This window comes from Zophobas morio, unplaced genomic scaffold, assembly GCF_036711695.1.
Source record: "Zophobas morio isolate AGI-343-1 ecotype UQ-CSIRO unplaced genomic scaffold, CSIRO_AGI_Zmor_V1 ptg000004l, whole genome shotgun sequence".
NCBI lineage: Eukaryota > Metazoa > Arthropoda > Insecta > Coleoptera > Tenebrionidae > Zophobas > Zophobas morio.
Window position 1 is genome coordinate 9,036,765 of NW_026972109.1, and position 18,955 is coordinate 9,055,719.

At 35.4% G+C, this 18,955-nt stretch overlaps 1 protein-coding gene across 1 annotated transcript; it reads left to right on the forward strand.

The window, feature by feature from the left end:
* Positions 1–269: 269 nt before the first annotated feature.
* LOC135134897 (facilitated trehalose transporter Tret1-like) lies at positions 270–18,839 on the forward strand. The gene is made up of 7 exons (XM_064063782.1): positions 270–1,818; positions 1,864–1,975; positions 2,027–2,162; positions 12,320–12,528; positions 13,277–13,406; positions 13,459–13,598; positions 18,058–18,839. The coding sequence occupies exons 1-7, from the start codon at positions 1,646–1,648 to the stop codon at positions 18,835–18,837; spliced, it is 1,680 nt and encodes a 559-aa protein (XP_063919852.1). The 5' UTR covers positions 270–1,645; the 3' UTR covers positions 18,838–18,839.
* The last annotated feature ends 116 nt before the right edge of the window (positions 18,840–18,955 follow it).

The window sequence follows — 18,955 nt, forward strand, 5'->3', positions numbered from 1 at the left end:
GTTTTTGCTAAACAAAATCTCCGTCACTGTGGCCGTTAAAAGCAAAACAAGTGGGTCATATAGAGAATAAGCACCAGCTAAAACCGTTTATATTCTTGATAGCTGGTTAATATTTATGGATATATTATCACCTAAAATAGATTAGTATATATTTAAACTGGAAACAAGTTGTTTCTTTCGTACAAAAAACAGCAACTGATAAAATAAATGTCAACAGAAATAAAAAAATTAATCTGGCTCGTCTTCATCAAGCGCCAATCCGGCGAACTTTTACACTGATTGCAGCCAAAACTTTCACAAGCTGTGCTCTTTTAAGAGAGGTACATCCTTTTCAAGACCACTTCTAAACTAACTAACTGACCTTTTTGTCACAAGTGGCGATCCTCACCCTCTTACCTTTTCTTATCCAACCTCATTCTTATTCGTTACATCTGTTTGCAGGATTTCAGTTTTCCCTACTTTACTCAGAATTGAAGTCATTTTAAATAAGCTATTTTACGCACGAAAGTTGGTAATTAAATCTGTCTAACACACCCAAATGTTACGAATTTCAATTAAGCGGCACAAAGTTAATTGTTTAAAATCTCATCGGCTAAATTTAACAAAAAAAATAAGACTTTATTATTATTGCAAAATAAACCTAAATGACAGTGTCACTTCATCTTGCCACTTGAGTTCAATTTGGTAAGAAAGACAGTGACGAAACTATAAGCCACAAAGTAGAACAAATTGACTGCCAGACTCGAGCATTACGCACAGAAAAACCAAAACAAATAAATAAATATCACAGCCACAAAAAGTCAAGGTGATTTAGTTTATTGATGAGTCAAAATTATTAAAAATAAAATTCAAAACCATCAGGAGACAAGACAATCGCTTGAGGGAATAAAAACTAACACAAACTAGCCTAAACTGATTAAAATTTAATTTAAAAATGAAAACTGCATTCAATTTGCCCTATAAGCGAAAAATAACAGAGTTTTAATTAAATTCCGCTAAAACCACATCAGTGTTGAACATTTTCCAGTAATAAAAGTCCCGCCTCTACACAAACAATGTTACGAAGTTGTTAGGAGACATTTCGTAAATTCTTCGCGTTTTTACTTGAAGTGAGGCCAAGATAGAACTTCGCGAAGTTGACGCAATTAATCAAAATGAAAAAAATTAATGGTGCGTGCAACCAAATAATTTCGTTATTTCATTTAAAAATAGTTGCTACATTTCAATGAAAACAGTCAACACCCTTCGACGGTAGTCAGAGAAATTATACCTTGATCTTGATAATCCAAGAAGGTTGATCCGTTACCCAGCTGCCCTTCGCACTATCCTTACAATCAGCTTTAATTCCTCCTTTCCTCGAATTTCGCTTTGGAAAATTCGTCAGACCAAAGCGCAAGAAATAGAACAAGGCGACTCACAATGATACCTCGTGGGTGCTTTTGGTGTCCGCCGAAGGTCAGTCCAACAGGAAACCCCAATTGACCTACATTCTCACTCCCTCTCCTCAAGAAGCGAAAAAATCAACACCTGAAGACAACACATCGTCTCGTGCTGCTGGTTCAAGGCGACGACAATTTGCTTAAACGGTCGTCGCAAAAAAAAAATAGAACGGAAGTGTCAGAATCCATTTGCAAAAACGTTATTTATGATGAGAGCCGACAACAAGGATACCGGGTGTGATTTATGCCATAGGCGTGGAGGGGGCTCAAATATTACTAATAACGCCACCAACACGGATAAAACAAAAAGATTAAGCACTTTCCGACAGAAACACTCCGACGAGCTGACAATGTGCTCCGATAACAAATCAGAACACAGGTGAGTGGATGGTTTGAGTGGTGGAGTTTCTAACAACCCTTGTAGTGGTACTGATGATGACGGCGAAACGTCGCAGAAGGACACGCAGTACCAGCCGCTGCAGGGGAAAAAGCCGGCGAATCGAAGGAAGTACACCTGGAAGAGTGTGGCGGCGCAGGTGAGTCATTTTTTTTTTTTTGGAAAATTTGATTATTTTTTGATTTTTTAGAGTTTTGTGACGAGTGCGGTTATGCTGAGTTCCGCTAGTTGTGGAATGCCGGTTGGGTACTCTGCGATTCTTCTGCCCCAACTCAAGTATCCCAATGAGACCTTGCGGATTGACGACGAAATCGGTTCTTGGATAGGTGAGTCCGGCCCTATTATGTAATAAAACCAATCAATAAATCATTAGTTTTCATCAGGCCAGACGGGTTCACTGGTCTCTTAACTACCCTTAATGAACCCAAGAGTTTAGTAATGGGGAAGATGTGCATTGGCGCATTTGAAGCGGTTAAATTTGGCAGTGAAATTGTTTATAATAAATTTGTTGACTAATTGAATCGAAGTTCGTGGCACTCTGTTGGCCGATGTACGTCTTCAATGACATTTAAATTAGGGGAAAAATTAAGCGTGCGAATGCTCACTTAAGACGTTATAAAACTTGTCATTAAACTCTGCTTTTACCAGATTAATTACAAATAATTATATCGCGGTAGATCTTCGCCTGACGGAAATTCCGCCGATTTGGGATATGGGTGCCATTTTTACCCAAAAAATATTGTTTGAATTGATGAGGTAGGCACTTGCTGGAACACCTTAAAAGTTCATCTGCCTGATGAAGCTACCCGTACCGAAACACGTAGCAATATCCTACAAATAAAATATTTTGGAACATAAAATGTACTGCGATAAATAAAAGTTTTTGGTATTGTGGGGATAAAAACGTGTTTCTGAAACGAAACTAATAATTTCAAGTTTGAGTTATAAATACTTACAACACGTAAACTAAAACCTCCCCGATTTCTAAAGTAACTCGAACTTTATTTTCCAATATCTTTCATTTTCAATAACATGCACTAACAAAAGAAAATTTAATAAGAAAATATTTCCGAAGTAATTTTCTCCGCATCTGACATTAAAACGCTGCAGCTTGTATTATGTAAGTCAAACTTTAGCAAACTTTCTTTAACGTAACACGTCCTACAAACCCTGAATATTGTAACGATGTAGCGCAAAAAATGACACAAAGTAAACAAATTCAAAGATATACTCGGTTCCCTAAAAATACAAATGGCTGTTATTTTATCCGATTGTGGATAAACAAGCGAAAACCCGCATACCTATTTCTTTTATTTCCACCTATACCCCATTCCATTAGTAAAACAATCACGAGGACTTTCCGGTAGCCGCCTCACTACACCGTCCCGCAACGGATATTACCAATTTTTTGCAATACCGCCAACCCTCTTGACAAAAACCCCAATTTCGCCTTGCTTTCTTTTTCTCGTTTCATTACCAGACCGCTCGGCGTCGGTCATCAACCGATCAAGAGTATCCAACATTAGAAGCATCCAAAGCAATCACCCAATTTAACTCAATAGTAAGGTCATTCACTTCATCGTCACCTTCAAAATACAACTAGTTGTTTAGATTAGAAGAAAAATAGGTCAAGATCGTTTTGCTTTTACAAATTGATACTACCATATAGCGGCTTTAATTTGCGGCTGGGAGTGGGAACGGGCGATTTTTCTGGACTTTTTCCGGAGTTATCGCGACGGGTTAATTGTACCATTGACACGGAATCGACGGAAGGTGAGGATGCGGAATTAGGTCAAGATTGGTGCTTACACATTGTTTACTTGTTTGACTTCGGCTTGACGGCAAGGAGCGATCTCAATGCGTTTCCTTTGACGCGGGCTACCAGAAGTGACCCCAACGAGGACGTCGAACGGTATTTATGCACGGGATTTGCATAATTGTGAATGATTGGAGAACCGGAAGATGGTGTAGAGGTTACATAATTTACACATTTTTGGTAAAAAAAGGTGAAGGTCTATCTCAGAAACGACTCAGAAACAAAATAATTTGTTTTTAAGCCTCGTATGATTTTTATTATGCATATATTTAAACTATAAGCTTTAAAATATCTGTCATTACATTTTCAATAAGATTTTGGCGCTTGCTCGAGATAGGTAGCAAATCCATAATCCAGGTAGTATTGTTGGTTACCTACCTATCACACTGAAGAAGCTTTAAAAAATTAGGTTATGGTTGACATTCATGACAGGCGACTAATCAGAACGAAGCGGCAAAACGGCAAAATTCCAAAACCAACTTGTACGATAAGAAAAACAATGTAGTATTGCTTTCTTTGCATAGTAAAAATGTAAAATAAGTAAAAATTAAATTTCAATTTAAATTTACAAATTACATAGAATGCAATAATTTGTAAATGATCTTGGTACAGCGAATTTAAAGCTTTCTACGTTTTGCCGCTTTGTTGAAATAGAAAGCAAAATAGCCCACACACAATACACATAAAATTGAAAAAATTGGTAGAACAGTTCAACAGAACTTCCCTCGCCCCTGGAGTGCAGCCAAATAAATCCCACTTCTCTAAAAAATGATCTTTTTTTTGAAATTTTTGTTTTCTGATAACCTCTATAAAGTAAAAACCACTGGCGTAAATTTTCAATTTTTCAACTTTTCTCGAGTTTTCAATTTTTAATTTTTCCATTTGCAATTTTTCATTTTTCGTTTTCTTTTCTTCACTTTTAAATTTTCCAGTTTTCCAATTTTCCAACTTTTAGACGTTCTAATTTAAGTTTTCAATTTTTAATTTTCCAATTTTTAGATTTTTCAGTTTTTCGTTTCTTTAGTTTTTCGAGAAACACGAGAAAGTACAAGTTATTCTACGTGATTTACATTAGGAGCACAGTCCAAAATGATTGAGTAATATATTGACTTTATGTTTTTTATTATATATAATAATATCTCTTGTCCTTTGCGACAAAAAATTGTTGAAAGAAAACTATGTATATAAAGAAAAAAAACAAAGATTAAGCCCCACCCACCCGCCCCGATTTCAGTTGTGATGAGTTTTTCACTCCTAATCAGACGAGGGGCGGAGTTTAATTGTAACATATTATTTCTCTACAAAATTCTACCAGTTTGAAAACACATTTTTTGTGGTAATTTCTTATAGAAAAATAAGGATTTTGCAACTAAACTCCGCCCTTCAGCTCACGATGAATAAGGCATTTATCACAATTGAGATGGGGTGGGTGGGCGGGGTTTATATTTGGTCCATTTTTTCTTAATATGAGAAGTCTTTTTTTCCCAACAAGAAACTGACAATATGTTTAACTATCCTGTTTTTGAAATAAAACTCTACTTATACATGTATTAAAAAAAAAAACAAAAATTAAGCCCCACCCACCACCCACTCGCCCCTATCTCAATTCTGATGAGTTTTTTTTTCCATGTTTCTCTATAAAATTCTACCCTTTTAAAAACACATTTCATTGCTTGTAGAGAAATCAGGATTTTGCAATTAAACTTCGCCCTTCAGCTCACGATGAATAAAATATTCATCACAATTGAGAAGGGGTGGGTGGGGGGGGGCTTATTATATTTGAAAACATGTTAACTATCCTGTTGTTGAAAGAAAACTCTTTATATTAAAAGAAAAAAAAAAACAAAGATTAAACCCCACCCACCCGCCCCGATCTCAATTGTGATGAATTTTTCATTCGTTGTTAGGCCGAGGGGCGGAGCGTAATTGCAAAATACATATTTCTCTAAAAAAATTTACCATTTTCAACATGTTTTAAGTTTCTCGTTGTGAAAAGATAGAAAAAGGCAAATAAATCTGTCAAATTAAACAAAGCATAATGTTAATCAGGTGATTAAAAGTACGGTACAAACGGGCATTACATATCGAATAACTACAAAATCGGAAAAACGAAATCTTGTAAATTCGAAATACAGTATAACCTCTATAATCCGAACCCACGATTATCCGAACACCCAGTAATCCGAACAGAGGCTAGTTGAATCGAGATCTCTTTAATCCGAAAAAACTCTGCAATCCGAACTGAACTTGAAAACATGCATCTACTTGCAAAAATGACGCAAGATCCTTTTTCAGTACGTCTTGCAATTTTTTGAAATTTTTGAAAATTGTGATATTTCAATGCACTGAATTATGTAATTATCTAGTTCTGGAAAAAAAGTTGAAATTGTCGAAGAAATGAGGCTGGAAGTGACTTCTGCGCCCCGAAATCTACAAGAAAAGTATTTAGTTAAATTTCGAAAATCGTCGAAAATGGGTCGAAGTTTGCTAGTACTTGCAAAATAACCTACCCTCTAAGAAAATAAAAGGCGCGTGGGCCAGGCTAGTATTTGCCAAAATAAGACTCATTTTGGCAAATGATCTACTCTTCTAAGAAAAGGTAGTAGTACGGCCCACCCACCCTTTATTTTCTTAGAAGAGTGGGTCATCTGCCAAAATCAGTCTTATTTTAACAAGTACTAGCCCCGCCCACCCACCCTTGTTTTCTTAGAGGATATGTCATTTGCAAAAATCAGTCTCATACTTGCGAAGATAAGACTGATTTTGGCATATTTTCTTAGAATAGTAGGTCATTCGCCACAATGAGTCTTATTTTGGCAAATACTAGCCCGGCCTACCCGCCTTTTATTTTCCTAGAGGGTAGGTTGTTTGGCAAGTGCTAGCCCCACCCACCCGCCCTTTGTTTTCTTAGAGAGTAGATCATTTGCCAAATCAGTCTTATCGTAGTGAATACTACTAGATTTTTCAGTTTTTCGATTTTTCTACTTTCGAATTTTTCAATATCGCTTTTTAAATTTTCAATTTTTTGATCTGCCTTTCGATTTTTGATTTGTCTGGGCAACTGAAAAAACTTTCGATTTTTTAATTTTACAATTTTGGCAGTTTTCTGACTTCTCAATTATTTGATTTTTAAAAATATCGAGAAAATCGATGTTTATTTTTTTTTAATTTTCGATTTTCGATTTTTTCTCACCGAGTTTTTGGAAGGGAGTAAAAAGTAATTTTGATCAGCAATTTGTCATGTTTACCGTAACTTTAAAACATCTGAAAATTTTGTTTCTAATTTTTGGATTTTCCAAAATTTCGGTTCGAATAAACTTGTTCTTTTAGTTAAAAAATCGAAAAATGACAAATCGTGAAAAGGAAAAATTTTAACTTCAGAACTTGAAAAATTAAAAACCAAAAAATTCCAAAATTGTAAAGATAGAACTTGAAAAATCAAAAGATTGGAATTAAAAACTGCAAAATTGTCAAAACAAATTATCAAATGAAATATTCAAAAGTTGAAAAATCTAAAAACTAAAAAAAAAATTAAAACTGGAATCTCGAATTACATTTTACAAGATTTGCTTTTTTTTTAATTTTTCGATATTTCAGTTTTTGATTTTCCTATTATACAGTCGTACAATTTTCCGATGTCTCATTTAACCGATTTTTCAATTTGTCATTTTTTGATTTTCAATTTTTTTATTTTTAGCAAGTACTAACCCCACCCACCCAGCCTTTATTTTCTTAGAAGAATAAGTCATCTGCCAAAATCAGTCTTATGTTGGCAAGTACTAGCCCCCCGCCCACCCTCCCTTTATTTTCTTAGAAGAGTGGGCCATGTGCCAAAATCAGTCTTAACGGGACAAATACTAGCCCCGCCCACCCACCCTCATTTTCTTAGAGAATATGTCATTTGCAAAAATCGGTCTCATACTTGCCAAGATAAGATTGATTTTGGCAGATGACCTACTTTTCTAAGAAAATAAAGGGTGGGTGGGCGGTGCTAGTACCTTTTCTTAGAAGAGTAAGTCATTTGTCAGAATGAGTCTTATTTTGACAAATACTAGCCTGGTCTACTCGTCTTTTATTTTCTTAGAGGGTAGGTTATTTGGCAAGTATACTATCATAGGGTAAAATTTCATTTTTGAAAAAGTTGTCTAAAAATTCTGAAAAAATTCAGAGATATATATATCCCGACGTTGATTCCAAAAATATAGCATGTTTATGGTAACGGAGCAATATTTTCGAAAAATTTTGTGTGAAATTCGAATTCTTTGAAATTTTTAAAAATTGCGATATTTCATTGGACGATTCTGGAAAAACGGTTTAAGTTATCGAAGAAATGAAGCCTACACGGAAGTATTTAGTTAAATTTCGAAAACTGTCGAGAATGGATCGAAATTATAATACGAATACATAATGGGAAGTTTCATTTTTGAAAATTCTGATTAAATTCAGGGATATAGATCCCGACGTGTTGATTCCAAAAATATGGCATGGTTATGGTCACGGAGTAATATTTTTTTCAAATGTATCTATTATCCATTGTGGATTCAGAATATGTGCTTTATTTCTGTTTAATAAAATTAAAGTTTATTTCTTCAAATTTGTTTTCAGCAGTGTATGAAGTTGTTATTCAATTCCCTTTCAGCTTTTTGGGAAATTCGCCGATCCGAACAAATCGCTATTCCGAACACACCTTGCAAAATTGCAAAATTAAAAAATTGATGAATAAAATATTCATCACAATTGAGAAGGCGTGGGTGAGCGGGCCTTATATTTTGTCCATTTTTTCTTTAATATACGAAGTCTTCTTTTCCCAACAAAAAAACTGGAAACTTGTTTAACTATCCTGTTGTGAAAAGAAAATTCTATATATTAAAAAAAAAACGAAGATTAAACGGTTAGTCTAAGACGAAAACGTATTTTTGTAATAACCAAATTAAAAACAAATACATTTTATTTCCGCTACATTTAGGCCAGAAGGGGTCCCTAACTTCGGGGGCCTGATGGTCCAGCATCACAAGCATATCCCTATAAACCGTCTCTGCACAAGTAAGGACATTGTAAAATATATTTACAGCACATTATTAACGGGAATAGTGGTACCTGAGCAATATGGGTAGTGTTTAAAATATTGATGTTTCTACATCGGAGAATGTCGCGTAGACATTTGTTTGATTTGAATGAGTTTATCGCCTCAAAATTATTCATAAGCCTCAATTGAACAAAATATTCTGAATGTTATTATTATAATTCTTACCTTATTATTATTTTATTGTTATAAAGACGCGCGTATTCTCATATTTTCCAGAAAATGGGGTGCTCGTTCTTAATTTGATCAATAATAAATTGACTCATAAAGTTGCCGAATTTACTTAAATTTATGAGTGTTTTGGGAAAAACTTAGTATGAATTAATCAATTAATCCTTTCCTCTGCATTGAAGACACAAAATCAACCACATTTCATTGATAACCACCGATTCGTGTAATCTGGACGTGCTAATACTCGAATTCCGTCGAAATATAAACATAAACAGTCGAAGTTAAGCATATAGTGAGAAATTGAGAATATCTATATTTTTTCCTGTTAGTTATCTGCTTTAAATATATTTCATATTTAAAGACGCAGGGGCTGCGGGGATATTAATTACGCCACTTTATAGAGGTTAACAGTTAAAGAAGCGTTATCAAAATTCCAAAAACAACATAATTTTTTCAAAACGCCAATGTCGCCGGCAAAACTGAAAATAATAATAGCAATGTCCTCAATCCGACACTGATTATAACCAAAAGATGAGAATTTTCAATACTCCAGAGTCAAATACAATACATTCATTAAAATGTTAAAAACTTACTGAGAATAATTCCGCGTCTTGTACACTTTTTCGAGTTTTCAGACCTTCGTTACTTGACATGAATCAAAATGTAATTTGAGAATTTCATAACACGTACTGTGTAGGGTCCTTAACTTAGAGAGATAACTTGATTAATAATTTACTGGGACTTTGTGCTATCCTTTCCCTCCGGTATTCAACAACTTTATGACTAGCATTAGGTCCTGATGTCTACATTTGTTTACACTTTAGGATACCACAAGAATACGTACAATCCGTTGAATAAAAAGTCTCTTGAAAGTTTTCATCTGGAAATTTTATCACTGTCTGGTAGATGTCCATTTCCAAATACACCAGCCACTTCGATAATAAACAGAAAGACAATTCACTCTCAAGTCTTTGTCCATTTGTGGGTTTAGTAAGTTTTACCGAAATTAAAACTTGAGACCGATCGATAGAATTACCAAGTTTAACTTTTGTTGGAGTTTTTGGTACAGAACACAAAAAATCACGACGGAAGTAATACGATGTTACAACTTTTGTAAAATGACAGTTGTAATAGACGTTGTAGTAAGTAGATTTACGCATACGGTATAGATGACAGTCCTAATAGATGTTGTAGTCAGTAGATTTACACAAAACAGGTACGACTAGGAATGACTAATAAGGAGTTTAATTAAACTAATAATTCAGTTTAATACGTACACCCAAAAAGTAAACTGGTGCAGAACGCCGTCTGCTACTTAAATGTTTACCATTTCATAAAGCGTAAGACTTATGTCGTGGATGAGGTTTTACTAATATATCACTCTAACTTTCTTGGTTGGTATCGAATTTTACGTATTTATGAGTTTTCCAAGTTAGGATAAGCCTTTCCGGTGTATGTGACCATATCAATGGTCCTTTCAAGGAAACTTCTTCAGTTATATTTATGTATGTTGTTTTTGACACTTCTGTAATAATTATAAATTCAAGTTTCAGAAAGGTTTCGTTCCTTTTCAGACACAAATAATTTTCCTTTCATAATGACTTATATTTCATTTTCGGTGATCCAGCCGTTAACTTAATAATTGATTTATTGCCACGAAAATTACATCGCTTAAATTTCCATCTTTCAAAATGACTTCACACAACAGGTCTAGATCTTAGCAAGGCCTTTGATTGTATGTCACATGACATATTAATACACAAACTCTCGTGTTACAATTTTCACCCTACTGCCATAAAATTATTGCGATCATATCTTTCGGATAGAATTCAAATTGTAAATGTTGAAGGTGTTTCATCTGAAGCAATGAAATTAAATTACGGGGTTCCGCAAGGTTCCATCTTGGGACCTGTGTTATTTTTAATGTATGTTAACGATCTGCCTTCTTTTATGGCAAATTATTTAACTACACTGTTTGCAGATGATACTGTTATTAGTAATAATGTGACTTCTATGCAATCAATCGCCCCTTGTCTAGAAAACATCCACACTGAAGCTGAACTCTGGTTTTTAGCAAACAGACTCTGTGTGAACAAAGATAAGTCCTCCGATATGATTTTTAGTTTGAAGAGGGATTGTCCAGTCTTGAACAATAATCAAACAAACAAATTCTTAGGGATCATGGTAGATACAAAGCTATTATGGCAAGAGCACGGGAATTATATAGCAAATAAAATTTCCAGAAATGTATATTTATTGAGAAACTTATCGAACAATGTTGACTGTGAGGTTTTAAAAATTGCCTATTTCGCTTTAGTACAAGCTCACCTAACTTACGGCATATTAATTTGGGGACATAGCTCTGCAATATACAAATTGTTTCGACTTCAGCGAAGGGCGATCAGAATCATTGCAAATCTTGGATACCGGGATGACTGCAAATCGTATTTCAAAACACTAAACATATTGACATTACCATCTCTATATATTTACCATAGCTTAAAATATATCCTCCTGGAAATAGTGTCTTTTCCCACATTAAGCTCCTTTCACGACTATCACACGCGATCAGCTGACCTGTCGATTGAATATTGGCGGATTTCGCGCTGTAGAAATGCTATTAATTATTATTGTATATTATTTTTTAACAAGCTGCCGTTAAGTTACCGACAACTATCATCTAAGGAAGCTCTAAGGAAAATAAAATCATTTTTAATGGCAAATGCATTTTATAGCATTAATGAATATTTAGAGTACAATTTCAGTTTGTAATTATAGAAATATAAGTACCTTTTTGTATATTCTTTTTTTATGACGACTGTAACTTTTAGTTTAACACAATAAAACATTACTTACTTACTTACTTACTTACTTACAGGTGTTCCTGACGATAACGTCACCATAATAGATACAACCATGTTTAATATCTTTTCTCCCCATGATTGCAATAACAATCAATCACGAAAAGCGCCCCGAATAAATCACAATCAAACCTAATTTGTCAAATTCTCGTGTCTGCCTTGAAAAATAAAATCGCTGTCCCTCCCTTGTAATAAACCCCACAAAAAACCGCATCAGGTAGCGTACATATAAAACATTCATCAACTTCTGACATTGAAATATTAGAAAAGAAAATAATCATATTTAAATTATAACATGAATCACCAGGGATTTCGTGGAAAAATTAAACTTTTCACTTTATATTCACAAAGAACCTTTGGCGAATAAGTCAGAAGTCACGTCCTCGCCTCTCCAACAACCGTGTCAATGTTTTGCATCCCTCATTTAAAACCCCCATTAGCATAAATTTCGTGTAATGTGCGCCACCCCCTGTCTCGTTAAGCGTGGCCACAATACCAACGATTGATTGAAATTTGATGTCGAAACGTCATGGTGTGATTTTTTGTTTGCAGCCAGCGTCCATTCAGCTGCTACACCATTCGGTTCGCTTTTGAGCGGAGTCCTAATGGACCGTTGCGGTAGAAAATTAGCTTTACAGATAGCCTCAATGCCCTTAATAGTCGGATGGATCCTCATCGGACTCGCCCCCAACCACGCCATCCTGCTGCTGGGACGGCTCGTTGCTGGATTGTCGGCAGGACTGACTGCTGCGGCAGGACAAGTATGTACATTATCATTAATTTTATCGCCTTGTGATGTGGGGGAAATAATTTAGGCGACTATCTTCCGGAATAATTCCACGGGAAACGTAACAAGCAATTACAAAGTTTTGTTGTTCCAGAGGAGGTTTGGTGCACCTATATTTTATCGTCCTAGTCCTTGTTGAACCATCAAGTAAAAGCGTACTTAGTGTAATGATGGATTTTATTATCGTTATGCGAAACACGAGCTTGTAATTGTGAACAAGCTCGCTCTTCCGGCAACAAAAAATCTGCTTAAAACCCAAATTTACTCCAAGAAAATTACAACTCGGTGTAGAGTGAGTCTTTACTTAGAATTTTATTTCTGCAGTCAACAAATAACAATCCGAGACAAACAAGAAATGCCTTTAACTAGACGCGAGAGTGTAATAAACGCTCAACAGAGGATTAATCCTTAAGTCTGCCTCTTTTAAGATGGAAAGCTGAAAAGTGTTTAAGTAAGTTACATTCGCGACGACTGCACTTGAAAAAACTTTATTTCTTTTTATTAACAAAGTAATCGCAGTTGTGAAGTCGCTTTACAAAAGTCTTTTCTAAAACTAATAAATCTTTCCTTAACGTATGAGGTTTTACTGGTTGCCTACCACGTTAATTATTATAAACCAGAACTAGGCAAAAATTCGAAAATCCCACCCATAGACATCCAAACTTCGATACAGCAATGTTGATTAATAACCACAAACACATTTTCTACTACAAACTTTTCAGGTTCTTATTGGCGAAATCTCCGAGCCACACCTCCGCGGCATGTTTTCCAGCGTTCCGTTCGCAAGTTATTCCTTCGGGATTCTTTTAGTTTATGCGCTAGGTTCACTTCTACCCTGGAGATACGTGGCAGGTTAGTAAGCATCTAAGGTAAAAATCGCAAAGACAAATCGCTCGGATTCCAGGTTTAAGCACAGTCTTACCCATCATGGCCATCACCATCTTTTTCTTTCTGCCCGAAAGCCCCGTTTGGTTGGTGAGACACGATAAACCGGATAAAGCTCGAAAAGCTTTATTGTGGTTGCGAGGAGGCAACGCCCTCCAGGTGAGTTCTATTGTACACCTCGCCGTTTTACGAGTGTATCCTTATTTTTATGGAGTATTTTTTAGAATGTTGCGACTATTATCGTGATTTCAGAAAAAAGAATGTTAGATTAATTGTGATTAGATTCTGAAGGACCAATTTTTCATATTCAAATTATTCAAATGCAGTTTCGCGCCATTTTGCGAAATTTGAATTTAAACTGGGACACCACAAAAGCCATTTAATCACCTGTTTACCGAAACCCGCGTATTTTAAATAGCTGCCATAATTTTCTACATTGTAGCTTTCTGTCAGTACTTTACATTGTTAAAGATAGTTCTCGACGTTTAAATCAACAAGATTTATTGCTATTCCTCTCAGATATTTATAGTGAAAATTTAACACGCATTCATATACCAAAAGTATATAAAAAAATAAAAAGCAATAAAAAAAGAAAGAATTGTGTGTAGAGATCTAATTTCTATGAAAAGATTGGTATGGCGATTAAAAATCATCGATAAAAATCTAATTACGTACCTCCTGTGGAAATCTGAAGACGTCATTAAAAAATTGTTTAATGTTCATTAAAAAACTTCCTCTGAAATACATTGTTGTTTGGTAATATGGCTTTATTTCTTGGAATTGTTTATACAGAATGAATAAAAAAAAAATGAAACCAGTTAATTTTATTTATTCAGTAAAAACAGTTTCTTAGTCCTAGGAACACAGTTAGTAGTGCTGTTAAATTTTAAATATCTCTTGGAAAATACGTTCTAAATCGCATTGGTTGTGGTTTAAAAGCGAGGGAAGTTCGATGTAAATAACTTTACAGTTTTGTTTGTAAATACGGAGGAGATCTAGAAGGGCGAAAATTCTAAAACAGACAGCATATAAAAAATTTTTGAAAAATAAGATTTCGTCATTTTTCAATCTCAATTGTGCTTAATATTGTATTCGTTGTGAGAGGGAGGACGGAGCTTAATTGAAAAATTGTATATTTCTCTACAAGAAATTACCACATGAAATATGCTTTAAGTATCATGTTGTTGAAAGAAAACTATATATATATTAAGAACAAGCAACCAAAAATTATGCCCCACCCACCCGCCCGGACTCAAATCGTATTAAATCTTTTATTCGTTGTGAGACCAGTGGGCGGAGCTTAACTGCAAAGTCTATAGAAACATGTTTGTGGTATTGTTGAAATTGAACTATTTTGCTAAAAAGTAGCAAAAATATTCTTATTCTCCCAAAAGTAAAATTTGCAATTAAGTTCCACCCCCTGGTCTCACAACGAATAAAAAACGTATTGCAACTAGAATCGGAGCGAGTGGGTGGGGCATATTCTTTAGTTTCTTTTTCTAAATATATAGAGTTTTCTATTAACACGATACTTAAAACGTGTTTCACGTGGTAATTTCTTATAGAGACATATAAACTTTTCAATTAAGCTCCGCCTCTCGTCTGACGACGAATGAAAAAATTAATCACACTTGAGATGAGGGCGGGCGGGTGGGGCTTATTCTTTTTCTCAATTGTGCTTAATATTGTATTTGTTGTCAGACGGAGGGCGGAGCTTAATTGAAAAATTTATATTTCTCTACAAGAAATATGTTTTAAGTGTCATGTTGTTGAAAAAAACTATATCCTATATATTAAGAACAAGCAACCTCTTAGGTATTATAACTACAAGGGCTTACATTTTGCTCTTTCAACAAGAAAGGTAAAATACGAGTATGTTTGTTTAAAATGGTAAATTTTTGTAGGAAAGTATCGATTTTGCAATTTTGCTCCCCCCTCCGTCTGACAACAAATGAAAAATTCATCACGATTGAGTTCGAGACGGATGGGTGGGGCTTCTCTTTTGGTTTTCTTTTTTATGAATACATTTAGTTTTCTTTATATAATACGATTACTTACGAACATATTTCACATGTTAATTTCTCGTAAAAAAATAAGGAGTTTACAATTAAGTTCTGCCCCTCGGCTTACGACGAATAAAAAAAATCATCAGAATTGAGACAGGGCGTGTGGGCGGGGCTTATATTTTACCTTTTTTTTTATTAATATACGTATCCATCTTTTCACAACAAGAAAGGTTAAAATGGTACATTTTTGCAAGGAAATATGAATTTTGCAATTATGGGACAAAATAGATATTTCTTTATATAAATTTTAAATTTGTTTTAAGTTTCATGCTGTGAAAAGAAGTCTCCACATATTAAAACAAAAAGGCAAAATATAAACCCGCCCACCCGCCCTATCTCAATTGTGATGATTTTTTTTCGTCGTTAACCAAGTTTGGTTAATTGAAAACTATTTATTTCTTTATAAGAAATTAAAAACATGTTTTTGAGTATCGTGTTGTCTAAAGAATACTTTGTATATTAAGAAAAAAAGGCAGAATATTAACCCCACCCACCCAGCCCATCTCGATTCTAATGATTTTTTTATTCTTAGAAACTTAAAACAGGTTTAAAATGCTAAATTTTTGTAGGGAACTATAGATTTTACAATTAGGCTCCGCCCCTAGATCTGGCAACGAATGAAAACTTCTTTACTACATATTTAGATCAGAGCAGTATGGCTAGGGCTTAATCTTTTGCTTTAATTTTTTCTTAATATACTTAGTAGTCTTTGTATAACACGATACTCAAAAACATGTTTTTAATTTGTCGTAGAGAATAAGGATTTTGCAGTTAAGCTCCGCCCCCTCGGCTCACGCGGAATAAAAAAATCATCACAATTGAGATAGGGTGGGTGGGTGGGGCTACATTTTCCCTTTTTTTCCTAATATGTGTTGTCTTTTTTTCACAACAAGAAAGATAAAATATGTTTAAAGTGGTTAATCTGAATCGGGAAATATCGATTTTGCAATTACGCTCCGCCTCTCGGTTTGACAACGAATGAAAAATTAATCACGATTGAGATGGAGGCTGATGGGTGTGGCTTCTCTTTTGGTTTTTTTTTTTTAATTAATACATTTAGTTTTCTTTGTATAACACGATTGCTTAAGAACATTTTCACGTGGTAATGTCTCGTAGAAAGATAAGGATTTTACAATTAATTTCCGCCCCTCCCTCTGCTTACGACGAATACAAAAAATTATCACAATTGAGATAGGGTGGGTAGGCGGGGCTTATATTTTGCCCTTTTTTTTAAATATAGCCAAAAAACTTAGAACATGGTTAAAATAGTAGATTTTGGCAAGGAAATATGAATTTTGGAATTATAGGGAGGAGCCTATTTGCAAAATCAATATTTCCTTACACAAATTTTCCATTTTAAATATGTTTAAGCTTCCATGTTGTGAAAAGAAGTCTACACATATTAAAACAAAACGGCAAAATATAAGCCCGCCCACCCGCCCTATCTCAATTGTGATGACTTTTTTTATTCGCCGTGAACCGGGGGGGCGGAGCTTAACTGCAAAATACTTATTTCTTTACAAGAAATTAAAAATATGTTTTTGAGTTTCGTGCTGTTCAAAGAATACCATGTATAGAAGAGAAAAAGGCGAAATATAAACCCCGCCCATCCACCCCATCTCAATTGTGATGATTTTTTTTTTTCTTAAAAACCTAAAACACGTTTAAAATGGTAAATTTTTGTATGGTAATATGGATTTTTTTTTAATTTTTTCTAAATATACTTAGTATTCTTTGAACAACACAATACTCAAAAACATGTTTTTAATTTCTTATACAAAAATAAAGATTTTGCAGTTAAGCTCGGCTTTCTTGGCTCACGACGAATAAAAGAAATCATCACAATTGAGATAGGGTGGGTGGGCGGGGCTACATTTTGCCTTTTTTTCTTAATTGTGTAGACTTATTTCGACAACAAGAAACTAAAACATGTCTAAAATGGTAAATTTTTTTAGTAATCAACTTTTCTTCTACAACCCCTTTAAATACGGCAGAAGTTGAACATCAAAGTTACTATCAACGGCAACTTGGCAAGGGAATTTAAAAATGACAGCAACTGCAACGGGAACTTCAACGTCAACAGCAAGTTTATAAAACCCACTTACCAATAAGAATATTATGGGATAATTAGTTTTTAGTTTTGGCGAACTTTAATTAACTGGGAGAAATTTACTCAAAAGGTTCAGACCAACTGGAAAAGACAGAAAGCGTTGGAAGCTGTTAAAATTTCCTTAAAACTCTCCCTCAACTTGTTCTAAATTAAAATGCAAATATATTTCAAGGCAAAATGCCGCTGTCAAATTTGATGTTAACGGTTGCGAAATATCCTTCTACTCGTTCCAGTCATTAAAGTAATATCTTAAGTAGAGTTTAAATTAGAAAATTCTTCTTAACATACTCCCCATTTCCGGATAGATATGTTAAAGACGATACTTTCGAATGCGAAACTTTTAAGTTGTACAAACGTGATGTGGGTCGATAATTCCCCACATCATCGATTTTTCCTTTTTTAAATATTAAACAACTAACCCACGCTTTCTTCGCTCTTGCAGGCCCGCCTGGAAACCGAGCACCTCACCGAGCGCGTCGATCTCGAGAAAAAGCACGCCTCCACCACCTCCAGCCGCCACCTCTTCTTCCGCCCCGAAGTGATCAAACCCTTCATCATCATCAACCTCTTCAACCTAATGCAGATCCTCTCGGGCACCTACATCATCGTCTTCTACGCCGTGGACATCCTCAGCCACATCAACGGCCAAAGCATCGACCACTTCATGGCTGCCGTCCTCACCGCCGCCATCCGCTTCGTCTTCTCTCTCATCGCCAGTCTTCTCCTCGCCCTCATCGGCAGACGCGCCCTAGCGATGACTTCCGGGCTGGGAACCACCATTTCCGCGCTGTGTCTAGGCACGTTTTTGTACCCGCGCGATAACTGCTTTGGGGCTTCCTCGAACGGGTACTTTGCTGCCCTCTGTGTGTTGCTGTACGTAGCTACGAACACTGTAGGGTTCATGATCCTACCCGGAGTCATGCTCGGGGAGCTGTTTCCTGCAAAAGTCCGGGGTTTGGCGGGAGGGTTGACTTTCATGGTGTTCAATTTCGCGCTGTTTGCCATGGCTAAAGCGTTTCCGTTTGTTAAAAATGAAGTAGGGGTGCATGGGGTGTTTTGGATTTTTGGAGGGTCGTCGCTGGTGGCGAGTGTGTTCTTGTATTTGATGTTACCGGAGACGAAAGGGAAGAGTTTGACTCAAATTGAGGATTATTTCCAGCAGGGGAATGTCACGTGGGTGGCGAGGAAAAGGGGAGAGGAGGAGAAGACTGACGATGTGTGACTGTAGTACAATTAGGGTTAGTGTAAGGTTAAGTAATAAAAGTATTTATTTTTAGTTTATTTGGGGCTTTATTTCACGATTCACCGAAGATGTAGCCCAAATATCAGAAACGAAGACT